The sequence below is a fragment of the Vipera ursinii genome (genome assembly GCF_947247035.1).
Source record: "Vipera ursinii genome assembly, chromosome: 2".
In the NCBI taxonomy this organism is placed as follows: domain Eukaryota; kingdom Metazoa; phylum Chordata; class Lepidosauria; order Squamata; family Viperidae; genus Vipera; species Vipera ursinii.
This window is the reverse complement of record NC_139513.1, coordinates 228,747,597-228,766,147: the sequence shown is the minus strand read 5'-3', so window position 1 is coordinate 228,766,147 and position 18,551 is coordinate 228,747,597. Positions and strand designations below refer to the sequence as shown.

The following is an 18,551-nucleotide window of genomic DNA, read 5'->3' as shown; positions in this document are numbered from 1 at the left end:
GCTTCCAAGTTTTTATGGTCCGTCCAAACCTCGAACTCCTGGCTAGCCCCCTCCAGAAGATGTCTCCAAGTCCTCAAGGCCCAACGGACCGCGAAGGCCTCTTTCTCCCAGATAGCCCAAGCCCTCTCCGCGGTCGTCAGCTTCTTGGAGGCATAAGCGCAGGGCCGTAAACCTCCCGTTGCATGCCGTTGCAGAAGGACGGCTCCAACAGCCACGTCGCTCGCGTCAGCCTGTACTACGTAGGGTAGATCAGGGTTCGGGTGTTGTAGGACAGGCTCCTTCGCAAATTGCGCCTTGAGCGCCTCGAAAGCCCGCTGGCAGGTAGTGGTCCACGCAAGCTTCTGCCCTGGCCGCGGCAATGTTGCCAACTGTTTAGTCCGCAGTAGATCCGTGAGCGGCAGGGCAATGGAAGCGAAGTGTGGAATAAATTGTCGATAAAAGTTAGCAAAGCCTAGAAAACTCTGCAACTGTTTCCGGGTTCGTGGGGCCTGCCACTGTTGGATAGCCTCCACCTTCCCCGGGTCCATCTCCACCCCGTTGGAGGACACCCGATACCCCAAATAGTCCAACCGGGGCTTGTGAAACTCACATTTGGAGAGCTTCACATATAACCGGGCGTCCCTCAGCTTGGTCAGCACACTCCGGACTAAGGCAACATGCTCCTCCAGTGTTGATGTATATATGAGGATGTCATCAAGATAGACTAGGACCCCCCGGTACAAATGGTCATGCAGGACTTGGTTGATCAACTGCATGAAGACCGCGGGGGCTCCTTGCAGTCCAAACGGCATTACCCTAAACTGAAAACTTCCCAACGGGCAATTAAAAGCCATCTTCCATTCATCACCAGCTTTAATCCGGACCCGGTAGTACGCTTCCCTGAGATCTAACTTGGTGAACACCCGGCCCGTAGCCAAATGAGCTAAAAGGTCCTTCACCAAAGGGAGGGGGTACAAGTGCTCTACACATACCGCGTTAACCCCTCGATAATCAACGCACAGTCTTAGGGACCCGTCTTTCTTCTCTCTGAACAAGACAGGGGCTGCCATCTTAGACCGAGCGGGCTGGATGAACCCCCTCCGCAGGTTCTTGTCTATGTATTGACGAAGCTCCTGCATCTCCCGGGGTGCCATTGCGTACATGCGGGGTTTCGGCAGTTTTGCCCCTGGCTCCAGCTCAATAGCGCAGTCCGTCGGGCGATGGAGTGGCAAGGCATCGCACTCCTTCTCATCGAAGACATCTGCGAGATCGCTGTACTCCCGTGGCACCTGAGTCAAGCCCAGTCCCCACCCCAGCGGCCCCCTCTGGCCCACCAATCCCCTCCGGACCCATGAAGGAATGCTTTGCAGGAGGCTGGGGCCCTGCCCCGAGACGGAGGTGTCGGCATCCCCCCTCCCACCAAACCGTGGGGCCCCACCTGTCCAACCACGTAAGCCCCAGGATGACCGCCTCCGTCATAGACGGCACCACGACAAACCGGAGAGTTTCCCAGTGTGTACCCAATTCCATTCTCACCGGTGCCGTTACATGCGTAATAGGTGCTCCACCCAAAAGGGACCCGTCTACCTGCTGAAATCGGATAGGTTTGGGGAGCCGTTGAAGGGGAATACCGGCCTCCCTTGCCATCACCAGGCTAATGAGGCAGCGCGTGCTACCTGTATCAATCAAAGCCTTACACTCCCTCCTCTCACCTGTTCGTGGGCTTATCAACACCACAGGCAGCACAAAAGGGCATACCGGAGCACTTACCATCGGGTCCTCTTCGTACTCGTGATCCTCAGACCCGTCGGATGTGTCGGTTCGTCCATCCGCTGGACCCACTGGACGCACCGGTGTTGATGTTCGGGGTGTCTTGTCAGCCACCTGGTACGCTATTCTGGAGCGTTCCGCAACTCTCCTGGGGGTCGGGACCCGCGCCACCGGAGGGTTGGGCCCCGGTCGTGGCGGAGGTAACGGGCAGTCTACTGCCCGATGGCCCGGTTGGTGGCAGCGGAAGCAGCGGATTGTTGGACGGGGTATCGGTAGGGGGCCGGGTTGTGTCGCCGCCGGCTCGGACTTCCGGCTCTCGGTCTTCGGCCCCTCCGGGGCCCTCCAGGCTCCAGGACCCACTACTGGCCTGCCCCGGGTGTCCTGTAACCCAATATCTAGCTCCACCGCCACCCGGAACCAATCCTGAAGCCGCGCAGGAACCCCCCGCACCACACATGCCCGTCGGAGAGCCCCATCCAGACCGGCCCGGAAGTGGTGCACCAACAAGCGCTCGGGCCACGAGCGTAACCTGCCCGCAACCCTTCGGAACTCGAGCACATACTCCTCTGCCGGTCGTCCTCGCTGCCTGATGGCTAACACTTCAGCCTCCGCGCGATGTAGGCGGGACACGTCTTCGAAGCGGATGCGCAGGGCTTCCAAGAACAACCCCACGTCCCCGAGTTCGCGGGCATGGTCGCTGTAAAGGTCCGCTGCCCAGGTTGCAGCCTCTCCCTGAAGGCACGCGGTGACCGCCACCACCATCGCCCACTGTGATGGATAGGCATGGGCATACCCGTCCAGATGGTTAATCACCTGCCCTAGGAACATGGCCAGGCGGTCGGGATGCCCATCATAGGTCGTGGTGAGCGGTGAGGGTCCCCACACCACACCCGGACCCCAATGCCCAACAGGTGGATGGGTCTGAGCCTGGGACACCCCCACCGATCTGGGTGCCGGACGCTCAGGGCCTCGGTCAGGCGTTGGCCAGGCTTCACGCCCTCCTTGTGCTCGTGTGGACGGAGCCCGTACGCCGCCCTCCCCAGGCACCTTGAACTTTGGGCTGGCCAGTCGGAAACGGGACGTTGCTGGCCGACTGGGAGCCCCCCCAAGAGACCACTGTCCCGTGTCTTCGTCAGGGCCCATGGCCATCCAGGAACCGCCGTCACGTGCCCCGACTTCTCCGAACCTGTCGCGCAGCACGTCCATAGTCTGGCTCCCGGGTGCGGTTGAATAACTGTATTCCTCGCCGTCGTCATCAGTCAGCCGACGCTCCCTCCAACCCAGTGGAGCCCCGCTGGGCCGGCCCGTTCATCCGTGCTCGAGCCCTGTGCGCCCCAGGATCGAGCTCAGCCACCACTCCCCCCCCTGGGTCTGGCTACTAGCACCCTGGGACTCCACCGCGGGGTCTGCTGGTGGTACTTCCCGCACTTTAGGCCTCACAGCAGGCTGGACGTCCTCCACGTCCCTCTCCGGAGGGGTTGTCGCCTCCGCCCCGGCCACGCCAGCCTCCTCCGATGCAGTCTCCAAAGCAGCCCCTTGCGAACCCTCTGCCATGGCGCACAACCGGAACACAGCAGAAAGGCAGTCAGGCCACAATGCTAAGGAAAACGCTGGCTTTCTGTCAAAACTCGTCCTGCAGCGAGCAGGGCAGATTGCCGAACACAGGAACGAGAGACTTCCAATGCGATCTGCAAGCACTTTATTCTTCAATGCAACAGCCGCAACAAGAAACAAAGCCAGCGTTGGCCGCTATCTGCAGCCAACGCTATTATATACACACCCAAAACCCCCACCCTTACTCCACCCAAACACGCCCACGCCCTCCCATTCCCTATAACTGCCCCACCCCACCCCTACAAATCCCTTTGCTCGCCGCTCAATCAGGTAAGCCTCCCCTTGTGCATTACCATCACCGTGCTCCACCCCCTCACCAGCTCCCTGCCGTGCCCTACTCCGGACCCCCCTGTGCTCTTTTACACCCGAAATACCTAGCCACCCAGGCACCGCGGCGGGAAGGAGCCTGTCTCCCGACGAACCCGCCGTAGGTCCCGAACCTCCCCCGGCCGCCGTGAGTGGGCCCGAGCCTCCGCCGGTCAGCTGTGCGGAGGAGGACGACCCTGGCGGCGGCGCGGCCTCCCGAGCTTCCCGAACCCCCGCAACGCCGCCAGACGAAGTCAGCCGTTGTGCGGCGGAGAAGGAGGACAGCTGAAGCGGCGGCGCAGCCTCCCGAAGTTTCCGAGCCGCCGCCGCGCCGCCCAGCACAGTCAGCTGTTGCGCGGCGTCGGTCGAGGGGGGGTGAAGCGGCGGTGCGGCCTCCTGATCCTTCCGGGCTGCCGACGCGCCGCCAGGCGTTGTTAGGTGCTGCGCGGCGTTGGGCGAGGGCGGCTGAGGCGGCGACGCGGCCCCTGGTGTCTCTCGGGCCGCTACAGGGACGCAGTTCCCCGAGGAGGCAGGTTGGTCCAGCGGGCGGCAGGCGGGGGTTGCCGGGGAGGCGGAGGGACCCCCCCTCGAGTGTCGGGCTCCCGAGGCCCGACAATCTTCTTTAATTCTAACTCTCTGCATCCCTTAATACAGGGGTGTCAAACTCAATTTCATTGAGGGCCACATCAGCATTGCAGTTGCCCTGAGGGGGCCGGGTGGGCGTGGCCAGGGTGGGTGTGGCTAGAGTGCGTATGGCCTACTGGGTGGGCGTGGCCAGCTCTACATCGTTGGCATCAAGGGTGCCTATGGGGACCTGGGCAGGAGTGGGACAGATCTGAGGGTCTCTGGCAGAAGGAGGGTCTCTGGGCCAGGGCCAAGGTAGTGGGGGCCGTTCCCTCACTGTTTCCAGGATGGCTTCGCGGGCCACATAAAACCACTTCGCGGGCCGCATCCGGCCCCCCGGCCTTGTGTTTGACATGTCTGCCTTAATACCTGGTGTTACTCCCTTGCTCCCTGGAACTTCTTGAAAGCTGCAGGGGCTTTTAAGTCTGTCCTCTGCCCTAGCTTTATATGTTTAACTATATATGAAGCAATTAAATTTCAGTGAGCCAAATAGTACTGGAGAACTAGAAAATTACATTTCAGAGGAGTAGGACTGCTGTCAGCATAACCATCTCAGTTATTTTTTCTCTCTCTCTTTCTGCTGTAGTTAGAATATGAAAAGTAGCTTTTGTGCTTGTAAAGTCTCTGTGGTCTGAAATTGATAGGGTTTTGATAACTACTGGAGTCTGGCTTCTTCACATTTTTATGGGAGTTGGGTCATGTCTAGACCAAATTCATAATCTGATATTCCTCTCCCACTTTCATATGTTTGACTATAAATCAGCCACGCTGGAAATAATGATAAGAATTATATTTAGTGCATCTGTAGGATACCAGATTGTGGCAAGTTTATCTTAATAGTTTATTACAGTACTTACTTGTTAAATGGTCTTTTGACTTGAGGTTGAATATATGTGTTTATCTTCTGGACACCATTATATAAAATCAGCCTCTGATCACAGCTGGAATTAATTTTCCCATAGGTAGATGCTTGCATGCCTTAAGGCTACATCCAAAATTGTTCTGCTCATTACAAAATGCTGTGTGGAGATGTGCCATGATAGCTTCATTATATCATCAGGTGATGAATCTGTAGGAATTGAGAAACAAAGGCTTGTATGTTTGCTTGAGGTAATGAATCTTGCTTTTGATTTTAGAAGAATGTGGAATAACTTCAGAGTCTGTATGGATCAGCCACTGGTTACAGAAACATCAGCAGGTTGTAAATTAATCTTATTATAGTGGAGAAAGTAAAGCCTCTTTGCCAGCTCTTGTGCTTCACTGGAAAATGGAAAAGGAGAACAATTGGCAGCAAGAACCGATTGCTGTAAATGAATTTCTTTCAGGAAAACCATAACAATCTCTAGATATTGAAATTGTGGGTTTAACTCTTAGACATCTAAAATAAACACTGCTTCATTGAATGATATTGTTGCAGATTTGTGCCTGTATTGAGACGGCAGTATTATTTAAGCACACAAGATTCTATGGCATTTCAATGTATTTCCTGTTACGACAAATATTTTAAAATCAGTTTTATGAAAGAACTTCAGCTGGATTATAAGGCCAAATGAGAACGTAGCCACCAGAGAGCATGAACTGCATACATTTTAATTCAGAATACTGACAAAAATTTTCAATCTATCAGAAGGGATTTTGAAGGTCTTTTAGTCCAACCCCTTGCTCAAGGAGGAGACCCTATATCATTTCATACAGGTGTCTGTCTAGTCTTTTCTTAAAAACCTCCAGTGATGAAGCACCTACAACTTCTGAAGGCAAGCTGTTCCACTGGTTAATTGTCCTCACTGTTAGAGAGTTTCTCCTTAATTCCAGGTTGCTTTTCTCCTTGATTAGTTTCCATCCATTGTTTCTTGTCTTGCCTTTTGGTGCTTTGGAAAATAAGTTGATCCCTTCTTTCTTGTGGTCAGCTCTTCAAATACTGGAATACTGCTATCATGTCACCCCCTAGTCCTTCTTTTCTCTAGACCAGACATACCCAATTCCTGCAGCTGTTCTTCATATGTTTTAGTCTCCAGGACTTTAATCATCTTAGTTGCTTTTCTTTGCACTTTTTCCTCAAAGTCTCAACATCATTTTTGGAATGTGGTGACCAAAACTGGATGCAATATTCTAGGCGTGGCCTTATTAAGCATTTATAAAGCATTACTAATAGTTGATTTTGATTCTATGCCTCTCTTTATACAGCCGAGGATTGTATTAGCTTTTTTGGCTGCTGCTACACACTGCTAACTCATATTTAAGTGATTGTCCACTAGGACTACAAGGTCCCTCTCACAGTTACTACTTTTGAGCCACGTTTTGTCTAATCTATACTTGTACCTTTGATTTTTCCTGCCTAGGTGTAAAACCTTGCTTTTCTCCACATTAAATTTCATGTTGTTGGATAGGGCCCATTATTCAAGTCTGTGAGGATCTTTTTGAATCCTAAGCTTGACTTCTGGGGTGTTGGCTATTCCTGCCAGCTTAATGTCATCTGCAAATTTGATGAGTTCCCCTTCTATTCCTCATAAGAGTCATTTATGAAGATATTGAAGAGTACTGGGCCTAAGATCGAACCATCTGGTGCCTGCCACTTACTTCCCTCCATGTAGATGTAGTACCATTAAGGACTACTTACTGAGTACAGTTTGTCAGCCAGTTTTGTCAAACTGACTGTCAAAAAGCATGGCTGCATATAGTGCTTTAGTTTCTATATAGATGGCTTGATTGACTGTTTGCAGAAGTGTGTTAATTTGGACACAGAGAAACACATTCTGGCTTCAGAATGGCTTTCACTTGGCAACCAGACTGCACCAGCACTGTTTCCTTTTTAGTACCAGACCTAGTTTACTTGTGTATTTGGAGCTTAACAGCAATGGCCTGCCAGTGCTCTGCTGTATTGTCCTTCAAGAAAACCTGTGCCTCTCTAAATCTATGCTCATTGCTGTTTTTAATTTTTAAAACTTTTATCCATTTATCCATTTTGTTTTGAAGGAAGGAAGGAAGGAAGGAAGGAAGGAAGGAAGGAAGGAAGGAAGGAACAGAATGATAGGAAGGGAGAGAAGTTCTCTGATGCCCTCTGCCAACTTCCCACAAGAAAACTCAGTGGGGAAGCCAGGAGGAAGTCGGAAGTTTCTCTGGCTCCCACTATTTGTCTTTTGCCCAGTAGTAGTCATTCTGTTTTTCTGTTGAGGTAAGGAAATATCTCTGGGATGATTACCCAATTAGGCAAGAGTTGTCTAGTGGTAATTTAAAGTGCTACAGTGTGTCTAAACCTAGTGATCACCTTGTTAACACAAATTAAATTAGTTAGATTTTTCACAAGTTAATGAATTGAGCTTCTTATATCAACCCAACCAGGGCATTCTACCAGTGAAATATATTGTTTAGTGAATTCAAAGACAGAAACTGTCTGCAGGCCAAATTACTAACGTTTTTTTAAAAAAAACAAAAAACTCTGAGAAGCTATTAAGGGGAGGTTAAAAAAGAGAAAATGAAGCCATAGTGTTGTATTGGCTAAGTGAAAGAGAAAAAGTGAAAGATAAATAAGAATAATTTAAGCTCTTAAAACACATATGAGTAAAAATAACGAGTACATGCAGAGAGAAATTGATGGAAATAATTAGCTTCATTACTCAAAATCTCCTTAGTAGTTTTGAAAACCATACTGGAGACACAGACATTTTCAGATCATCTGAAGGATTTGAGTTTTTCAATCCCTCAATATTTTCATTTGTGGTATTGAGGGACCTCTAGTGGACGCCTGGGAAAAATATTTGTGGGGGGGGGATTTAATGAAAATGTAGTGTGCTTCTGTAAAGCAGTCAAATCACCATTCCTATAGCTTCTAACCTTTTAAAGATATAATGTACAATATCTAAGTAGATTATTTAGTAACACTTTAAGAGAAAAAAAATTATGCTGAATATACCAGTTGCAAATTTACGTAAAGAGTGGGGTTTCTGTTGTGACTGTTTAAAAATTGTTCTTTCCAAAGTAATAGGTATGTAGGTGTATTATAAAGATTTTCAATAACAGACGTATTCTTTCATATTCTTGTGAGTTAATGTAATGTTTTCAATCCCTGCCTCTGGCTTCCTTTTGTTGTGATTCAGGGTCAGCCTGTGGGTTCGGCAGTTGGGTCGGACGACTCAGAGGAGGAGGGGGGGTGTTGAAGAGCTTGCTGAGGGGGTTGAAGATCTTGCTGATGAGAGCCCTCAGCCAGGCCCCTCCCACCTGGTCACGACGGAGACCCAGCTGTGTGAGCCTGACAGCGTGGATGAAGATGACCCACAGCTGGCCCTGTTCAAGGATGCCCGACGCAGGAGGCAGTCAATCAGGAGTAAACAGAGGAAGGCAATGGGGCACCTCGGAAGGAGGCAGAGAGAAGCCACGCCCTGAACTGTATAAAAGGGGAATGCATGGGAGGGCTGGTTTGCTGAAGGCAACCGCTTGATTAGTTCCTGTTTCATAGCTCCTGTTTCATGGTTGGTGTCTTGTTTTGCTCTGTTTTATGTTAATAAATTTGGCAGGCTTAATTCCAGCCTCTTGCCGTTTGTAAAGGGGTTGTCCCTGCCTTTTCTGCAGGGCCGGTAGCAGGCTGGTACAGAACACCTTTATAGTGGCTTAAAAGCATTAATCATATGTATGTTGTTGTTTATATAAAAACTGAAATTTTGCCAATGTGCTTCAGGCCGTCTCCTTATTTAGAGATATTATATTTGCAACTCTTTGGGTAGGCCTGTGTGTGTGTCAGTTGACATTAGCAAGAAGGAATAAAACTTCCCTTCCCTTTAAAAATTTGCCACTTTCTCCATGTTGCTTAATGATTTATTTTCTTTCTTGCAGGTACAGGAGAAAGTGGGAAAAGTACATTTATCAAACAGATGAAGATAATTCATGGATCAGGCTTTTCAGAAGAAGAGCGTAAAAACTACACAAAACTGGTTTATCAAAACATATATTCTGCTATGCAAGCTATGGTGAGCGCTATGGATGCTTTACAAATACCATACTCATCTGAACAAAGCAAGGTATATTATTGCACATAAATTGAAATTACTTGTATAAGTCAGATTAAGTAAAAAAAAAAAGTACTGGTAGTTTTTTTTATATACTGGCCCTGTAAGGATTTTGCTCTGTCCAATATTCAGTAAGCCTTCATGGTGTAGTAGCTTCATTGCATTTTTGTCACTGCCCTGATATTCTTCCAATGTCCTTTTTTATTCTTCAATTCTCTGCCCACCTGTTTTCCTTGGTAAGTAGAGTCTGACATTGTCATTGTGTGGATGAAGGGTATGCTTCATAGTCTTTTTGTTTCTGGTTTTTCTAGCCAGGCCTTTTCATTTTGCTTGAACTTAATCCACTACTCCAGCTGTATATTTCATGACTGGAATTGCCCAGGATCTAATTGCCTTGATATTATTTCTGCCACTGTGTTGGACTTTAAGATCTCCTTCACTCTGATGATTCATTTTAGCCTTCTTGACTTCAGTATGCTTGATGTTGTCAGGTATTTGTTTCTATTGTCTTCATCCAGACCAGACATGTCAAACACGAGGCCCGGGGGCCAGATCCGGCCCGCGAACTGGTTTCATGTGGCCCGCGAAGCCATCCTGGAAACAGTGAGGGAACGGCCCCTACTGCCTTGGCCCTGAGACCCTCCTCCTGCCAGAGACCCTCAGACCTGTCCCACTCCTGACCAGGCCCCCATAGGCACCCTTGATGCGGACGATGTAGAGCTGGCCATGCCCACTCAGTAGGCCATATGCACTGTAGCCACGCCCACCCAGTAGGCCACTCCCACCCTGGCCATACCACCCGGCCCCCTGAGGGCAACCGCAATGCTGATGCGGCACTCAATGAAATTGAGTTTGACACCATATTATTTCCATAAGGTATCTTGATTCCTTCAGTTTTCCTCTATTGATCTTTTGTCTCTCTGCTGTTTGGGTAGTTTCCTTTGTCCCCAGGTGGAAAGAGCTTGTTTTCAACTAGATGTTGTAGGACTGCATCAGTTATCATACCAGTTAGCAAGTTGAAAGTTGTTAATAACTACAACAGCTAGCCAATACGGGTCTGTTGTTAGCTGGTGCTGCCATTTTGTTGGATTTTTCATTATCAGGTAGGTTTTACCAGATATTGACCAATCTTTAATTCCACTTCTTTGCACTACGTTGTTAAACTGCTCGCAACCCCTTTAACACCCAACCTTCCACAAGAGGATTTAAAATGTTTTATTATATTATGCTTATTTGTGTTTTTCTGTTTCTGTTTTATCTGCTGGCCAAAAGCAGTAATAAATCATATTGAAATAGACTTGTGCATGTGTTTGCAGTTTGAGTCACTCAAGAGAGAGATGTTCATCAGAAGGAAGTAGCTAATGTGTACAATGCAAAAGGAAGGAACATAGACCCAATTAAGACATGAACGTATATAAACTCTTGGAAAATATTGATTTAAACATAAATTCAGTGTGGAATCTTCTCTTCATTAGAGCCCGTCTTCTTTGTTGTGAAATATAGATCAATACTATTGTTCTCAAATATTATGGATGTCAGGTTGAGGTTTAGAAGTTTTAATAATATAAATTCATGGCACACATGAGGTGCTTTTTTTAGTTCCTATTTTTTACTTAAATTCAGGCATCCACTGTATAAATTAGGCCAGTATTATTATTCCTATATTTAGGGATTATGGTGTGAAATTAATTAAAATAATAGAAACCACGTACAGTATTTCGCCATCTTTCCCATATCACTCAATAAAATTAGAACAGTAAGCATTTTTTAGGGGATTCCCTGAGGCTGATTGTTTTTAAAGTTAAACAAAGCTGCCAGGATGCCCCAATTTAAAACCATCACCCCAGAGCCAGGGGTCCCCGACCTTTGCAACTTTAAGACCTGTGGACTTCAACTCCCAGAATTCCCCAGCTAGCATGTTTGGCAGGTAAATGGGTCTCTCCTGCTAAACAAAACCTCTAAGGTTTTACAGTAATATGCAATATTCTTTTTTTCATCTTACTTTAGTTTTATGTGCAGTCTTGGGACCATCCAAACTGGTTGGAAAGGGTTTCATTCCCTGATTTGTTACAGCTACTGAATATTTTATCTCCCGAGAGGACACGGTTTGGATTCATAAACCTGGATGATGAGGTAGCTCAAAGAGGAAATATTGTTTTTTATCCAAGGTGAAAGAAACGACTAGAGATATTCCATTCTTATTTTATCTGTGTGACTCCATGTCCTATCTCTTACCAGAACAACTAATAAACTAATAATCTGTTATAACAGCTGATAGGTAGTGTGCAAGGAGGAAGTGATGGAGGAGGAAGATGAAAAGAGGATTCAGTAAGAGCAGGAATCACTTTGATTTGAAGACAGTACAAGCCTGGCCACTGTTGGGTGACCAACATCATATTATTTTATGTTTCATTCAGTTTTCTTGAATTTGTCTTTGATGCTTTGCACAAGAGTCCAAAATGGCATACATTCCATTCCATCCTCCACTTTCCCCCTACATCAGACATGTCAAACACAAGGCCCGGGGGCCGGATCCGGCCCGCGAAGTGGTTTCATGTGGCCCGCGAAGCCACCCTGGAAACAGTGAGGGAACGGCCCCCTCTGCCTTGGCCCTGGCCCAGAGACCCTCCTTCTGCCAGAGACCCTCAGATCTGTCCCACTCCTGCCCGGGCCCCCATAGGCACCCTTGATGCGAACGATGTAGAGCTGGCCATGCCCACCCAGTAGGCCATATGCACTCTAGCCACGCCCACCCTGGCCACGCCCACCCTGGCCACGCCCACCCAGCCCCCTGAGGGCAACCGCAATGCTGATGCGGCCCTCAATGAAATTGAGTTTGACACCCCTGCCCTACATCAAAAACCCTGTGATGTATTTCCTTACAGGATGTAGAAAACCTGGCAGTCATTATAGCCTAGTCTTTCCTACCAGAGCTCACTAATTTGGCCTAATTATTCTCCATTGTAGAATTATTATTCCACATGGAATTATTTCCTCTGGAAAAAAAATTACAGATATTTTGAACAAGCAAAGTGCTCCAGTATAGCTCTAAAGCACTGACTTTGGAATTATTTCATCAAAAATTGGAAGGGTTACAGATGTTTGTTTCCCCAGGTTTGATTATGGGAAAATGGATACTATACATGGATACTAGATAGACACACATGGACACTATTCCCTTTCTAATTTCCACCTTATACATGTATTGCCTTCTGTTCTTTAAGCCTCATGGTATTTTTATTTTATTTATCAATTGCATCCAACCCCACTTTCCAAGTAAATTACAATTACCTTGGTCCTCTACATATTATTTTTCAAAAGTACACAAATATTCCTATCTCCAGCCAACACAGCACAATAATAATTCCTTATATGTTTATTTATAGAAATAGGTAACTTCCTCCTCCTATTGTAAGACCTATTTGAAATTCTTTTTCAGGCTTCATTTTGGCTTCCAAGAAGTTTCTTCTTTCATTTTGTGTTTTAATTACCTAATCCCCACCCACCCACCCATTTACCTTCACATCTTGTTTCCTCTGTTCTGCTATTTACATACTCTGGACATTCAGATTCTTAGAACCCAAGTTATTTCCTTGCTTTTTCTGGCAAACCTCCACCACAAATTGCATGACTTTTTTCATTTTCTAGCTTTACTGCAACCCTCTAGGACAGGGGTTGCCAACCTGCGGGACAGGCTGGCCAGTGCACGTACTCACACCCACTCGTGCTAGCAACACTGCTATGCAAATGGTATGTCCCGTGCGCTGCACAGTGAAAAGGCACCATGTGGCGAAAACAGGGTGCCATGTGGTGAAAACAGCGCCGCAAGCCAAAAATGGGGCACCGCTAGCGAGTGTCATGTGGGCACTAGCACTCCCCATTTGCGCCACTCCTGCTCATGGCCCCGTTCGTATATATGTGCACACGCGGGTGCGTAAAATCCAGGTAGTCCTTGACTTACAACTATTTGTTTAGTGAATGTTCAAAGTTACAACAGCGCTGAAAAAAGTTTCCAGTTACCGTTTTTGACACTTAGAAAGTTGCAGCATCCCTATGGTCATCTGATTAAAATTTGGATGCTTAGCAACTGGCATGTATTTATTACAGTTGCAGTGTCCCAGGCTCACATGATCTCTTTTGTGATTTTCTGAAAAGCGAAGTCAATGGGAAAGCCAGATTCACATAGCAACCATGTTACTAAGTTAAAAACTTCAATGGGTCGCTTAACAATTGTGGCAACAAAGTTCACAAGATGGGGCAAAATTCACTTAACTAGTGTTTTGTTTACTAACAGAAAATTTGGACTCAATTGTGCTCGTAAGTCAAGGACTTACCTGTGTTGCAAAACATGAAAGAGAGAACATGGCAGCAGCCATGTTCTGGGTTTGGGAAGAAGAGGGGAAAAGGGCAGAGAGGTGCAATAGGGAAGAGATTGAATATTGAAGTCAGTCAAGAGAAGAGGGTTAATGTAGAGCAAAACCCATGGCGTCATCTCAGACAGCTAATCTTTTGCTCCGTTTTGGATGGTGTTCTCTGTGGTAAGCAGCAATTTAGTAGAACATGCTGTTCGGTTTGGGTGGCAGTCAGTTTTATTGTAGTAAGAGAGCACCCCAGTGATTTCTTTCTCTTATCCAAAACTAACATCAAATTTTACTTCATTTTGGGAACAGTTACAATGTGCTAACATTTATAACCACATAATTAAAAAGGAGAGTAAAAGAAAATAATTTTTACTTCTTTTCTAACTCAATTCAAGGCAGTTGATAAGTGAGTGGCTGGTATAGGTGGAAACTGCATATGTGGAACTGTAACTCGGGAAAGGCAAGATATTCCTAATTTACCTAGAAGAAATAATTAGGTCAGGGAGACAGCAGCACTTTGCTCTTCATTAAAGCAGTCTGATTTCTTTTTTCAGCTGTCTACCTGAGTGTGAAAAAAAGAGGAGATGTTGCTGATTTATAAGCTTGATTGAGCTTTTAAAGCTTTTATAACCTTTATTCCTTAAGGTGGTGGCATTTATTTTTCAGACTTGAATCAAGATGGTGCGCTTTAATGAGCAGGAAAGCTCCACTGGACTTTCATGAGGCCCAGTGCACTTTTTGGGAATAGGTTTTGAAGCATGCACTGCCCTAGTAATTACAGTTTGTTCATACTGTTCCTTTGAAAATGGTTACAAATTTCTAGTAACCCAGAATGCCACAAACTGAGGTTATATATGCCGGTCTCATTTGCTGCCTTGGTACCCAACTTCTTTCCTGGGCAATTTGAGATTTTGAAATGACTGATTTTTCAGCTACTCTCTGAGCTTTCTCTCTGTGAGGGACAATTTTGGTGGCAACCTGCGATAAAGAGCTTTTTTTTTTTTAAATGGCGGGGACTTTTTAGCAAGGAAGCTCAGGCAGGCTAGTTCCGTCCTTATGTTTGCTGCTGGCAAGCAAACACTTTGTTATAGTGACATCTGATCTATTTGCTGAAGGAGGTAGCCTATATTTTCCTTTTTTCTATCTAAATTTATTTTCCCTTATGATGTTGCATCATGGTAGGGTTTTGTCAACTTCGCTTATCACATCAGTAAAAGAAGAAATAATTTATTTATCAGGAATTCAGTGTACGCTGATTTCAACTGGTGATAACGGAAATTAAGCACTTAGATAAGCAGATTTCTAGCAGGCTTTGTATGATTTGGATATACGGGAACATTTTGGTCAAGTGCATTTTTTCACCTCCCTCCTCAAATAGCATGGAAATGCAGTAATCAAAGAACCGACTGTGGTGAGTCTCTGCTATTTAGTTGGTAGCAGGCATAATAATATCCAGTGCAGCACAGATGCAGACAAAATGGCAGTGCTTAGTTACTATGGTGACCACCTTGGGTATGACTTTTCAAATAGAAATAGACTTTATAATAGAATATTTCAGTTTACAGTATGTTCCTGGAAGGAAGTGGCAAATTCTATAAGTAAGCTGCAACCATCTTAAGTGAGAATTTGCTTTACTGCAAGGTTTTTAATTGTTTGTAGTTTTCTGTACGTATTTTGCTACCTCCGTTAGCTCTGAGTTAAGAATTTTACGATCTGTCAACTAAAAGGTTGCAGTTATAATACCTGTAGTAAGTTTATTGAAAGCAATGGTGGTGCCAGCCTTATGAGGTAGACTAGGCCTGAAAACAGACTCCATAGCAAGTCTAGAGCTGTTCTTGGTTACCATAATGGCATTGTGCAAGACTGGTTGTAATTTACCTACTCTTATTTTAACTTTTATAAATAAACTACCGTAGCTTTGGAGTCCTTCCTTTTACTTCTGAAAATGTTAATTAAAATATTGTTATACAATTTGATCTGACTTTAATTCTTCTTTCTCCCGTTACAAAGGCTTCTTTGAAGCTTTTAACAAGCCTGTTTTCTAAATCCCTGAAAAGAGATATTATAATTGTCTTGGTTAATCATTTATTTATTTATTCAATTTTTATAGCCATCTCAACCAAATGACTCTGAGCAGCTCACAATGCTAAGTACTATAGTTGTTAACACTTCAGCCACCTTCTTTTCAGTATCTAGTAAAATGTTCTTATCTGGGTCATTCTCTTGACTTGTCACTTGTATTTCGACTTTAAATGCCTTTTTTATTTATAATCCACATTTCTTAATTCAATATTTCTGATTCTACTATTTTGGCATCAAGCAAGATTTGTTTCACATCTGTCATTCCTTCATTAACACTGGATGGTTGTCCATCCGTAGAAGTGTACTTTGTTACTGATATCACAGTTACTAATTTCTGGTCCCATTCTTCAAAGATCTTCTCTAATATTTAAAAGCTGAAGAATTTGTATCGTTTTGTAAATTCCAATACCGATCAAAACTTTTGGTTTACATGTTTTTTGCCCAGAATCTTTAATTCCCTGTAGTGTTCAATTTAAATCATAATGTCAACGCTGCTAACATTGGATGTTCCTGCTCTGACAACTGATGAAAATGCAGCCATTTTCTCTTCTCCTTTAACATGCTTTTCATACTTTTAGAATTCAGGTGCAGCAGGGCGGGTTGGGATGTAAGCTCAGCTAGCCATAATAACAGCGCTGCTGTGGGAACTCAAGGGCGAGCTGACAACGTTTCGGGGGGCTGAGGAGCTGAGTAGAAAGCCCATGCTTGAAGCTAACTGGGGAATGTGTTTTATGACCAGTTATTGTGGGTGGGAATTGTACTTTGTTACTTTGTATCTGTGGGAAGGGAATTTAGTTTTTGGGTTCAACTATGTAGTGCCGATACTTTGTTTCCTGAATAAAGGTTCCTTAAGGAAGAATTTTGCCTCAAAGTTCTTTTGATGGGTTTCATCTATCGGAACCATAACACATAATCTATATATGATATAACTTACAGTAGACAAAATAACTTTTTTTTCTCATGAAAAGCTGTTTATTTTATATAGTTAGTTCCGAAATCTTATAGTAAAAATTTCAAAGTTCCAAAATTTTTAGTAGTAGCACTAGTAAATGCATTGCAATCAAAAGACCTAGCATGATTTTTTATTTAAGTGAGAAATCTAGACCTTCTCATGCCTGTCAAGTTAATTTTATTCACATAATCAAATGGAAATAAAATGCTTTCATCTGTTGCCCAGTCATTTGTGTAAAATTTCCAAAGTGCCTGATTTCTTGGTTCATCAAATCACATTCTGACTAATGCTAAAGGAATCAGAGAGTTAGCCTAGTCTAAGTGGAAATGCCAAGTACTATACTTTAGCAACGGACATATTTATTTTCAGTTTAGATTCATTTCTATCATGGAACATTAGTGCCAAAAGTTATGCCTGCACATGTAGGATCAGGTGCCAGGCTTTAAGAAGAGCATAGTTGCTTATTCTTGTTTTGTTGGGGGAAAAATGCAAGAAATAGTTTGGGATTCTGATTGCTGGCCCAGTAAATTCAAATGCCACTGTGTGTTACTGCTTGCTTGCTTATTTAACATTTTTTCCTTTCCACATGGAGGACACTCATTATATATAAACTTGTAAGATCAGCACTGAGAAAAGAGAGAGAAAAATCCAAAGTAATATGGGTTATTGTTGTCTATTGTCTATTTAAGAGCTATAATATTTCTAAGATAAGCTAAGAGCCATGTGCTTGCAGGAGTTTTTTTTATTTTTTTTATTTTTTTAAATTCCATTTATATCCCGCCCTTCTCCGAAGACTCAGGGCGGCTTACAAGCTTAGCAGTAGCCTTCATTCTATGTATATGCCTGCTTATTAGGGCTTTCACACACACACACACCAAGCGGCATTATTACAAAGTCAGCTTAATTGCCCCCAACAATCTGGGTCCTCATTTTACCTACCTCGGAAGGATGGAAGGCTGAGTCAACCTTGAGCCTGGTGGGATGCGAACCTGCACTAATTGCAGGCAGCTGGTGTTACTTAAGGAGGCATTAGCCCACTGCTCCACCAAGGCTCTTATTGAGTTGAGTGTAACTGGGTGAATTCTTTTCCCCCCTTGTCTTCATGTACCTAAATCAGAAGGTGCTTTGTTACCTCCAAATTCAAGATGAAATTTTTGTTCATCACTTTGCAGTTTAGGCAAACTTTTAAAAGAAACAGATAGGTATTAATATGGCACTTTAGAAATAACAAATAGCAATAAGTAGGTGTTTTTTTAAGGCTGCTTTAATTAGGGTATTTGTGTAATCAGTGTGGAACACAGTGTGTTCCACTGGGTAATCAGTGGAACAATCTGCCTCCAGAAGTTGTGGATGCTCCAACGTTGGACATTTTTAAAGAAGAGATCGGAGATTTGTCTGAAATGGTATGAGGTTTCCTGCCTGAGCAGGGGGGGTTGGACTAGAAGATCTCCAAGATCCCTTCCAACTCTAAAAAAGGTAAAGGTAAAGGTTCCCCTGCACATGCGTGCTAGTCGTTTCTGACTCTAGGGGCCGGTGCTCATCTCCGTTTCAAAGCCGAAGAGCCAGTGCTTGTCCGAGGACGTCTCCGTGGTCATGTGGCCAGCATGACTAGACGCCAAAGGTGCACGTCTGTTATTCTGTTATTTATGTCTTCCTGGTTGTCAAGAGAGCCAGCCCTTCAGAGTTCTGCATAGATTGTATGTCTAATCTGAAGCCAGTTCAGATGTGCATAAAATAGAGCAAGCGACATGCATCTCCAAACAGCCCTCCTTAAATATTGTTGGTTTCTCTTCATCAGTTCAAAGCTATTGATGCACCATGGAAACCATAAAAGATGTAGCTTTTTCTTCCATAAATCAAATT

General features: G+C 45.1%; 2 protein-coding genes across 2 annotated transcripts in view; both read left to right on the top strand.

Moving 5' to 3' along the window:
- LOC310635566 (guanine nucleotide-binding protein G(q) subunit alpha) overlaps nucleotides 1–18,551 on the top strand; it is a gene marked incomplete at its 5' end in the record, with an annotated part of 284,223 nt that overhangs the window by 123,548 nt on the left and 142,124 nt on the right. The gene's annotated exons all lie outside the window — the stretch shown is intronic.
- LOC310637046 (guanine nucleotide-binding protein subunit alpha-14-like) overlaps nucleotides 1–18,551 on the top strand; it is a 39,210-nt gene that overhangs the window by 11,221 nt on the left and 9,438 nt on the right. Inside the window, exon 2 of the mRNA XM_083357311.1 lies at nucleotides 9,121–9,305. Within this exon, the coding sequence (XP_083213437.1) occupies nucleotides 9,121–9,305 (185 nt within the window). The remainder of the gene's footprint in view (nucleotides 1–9,120; nucleotides 9,306–18,551) is intronic.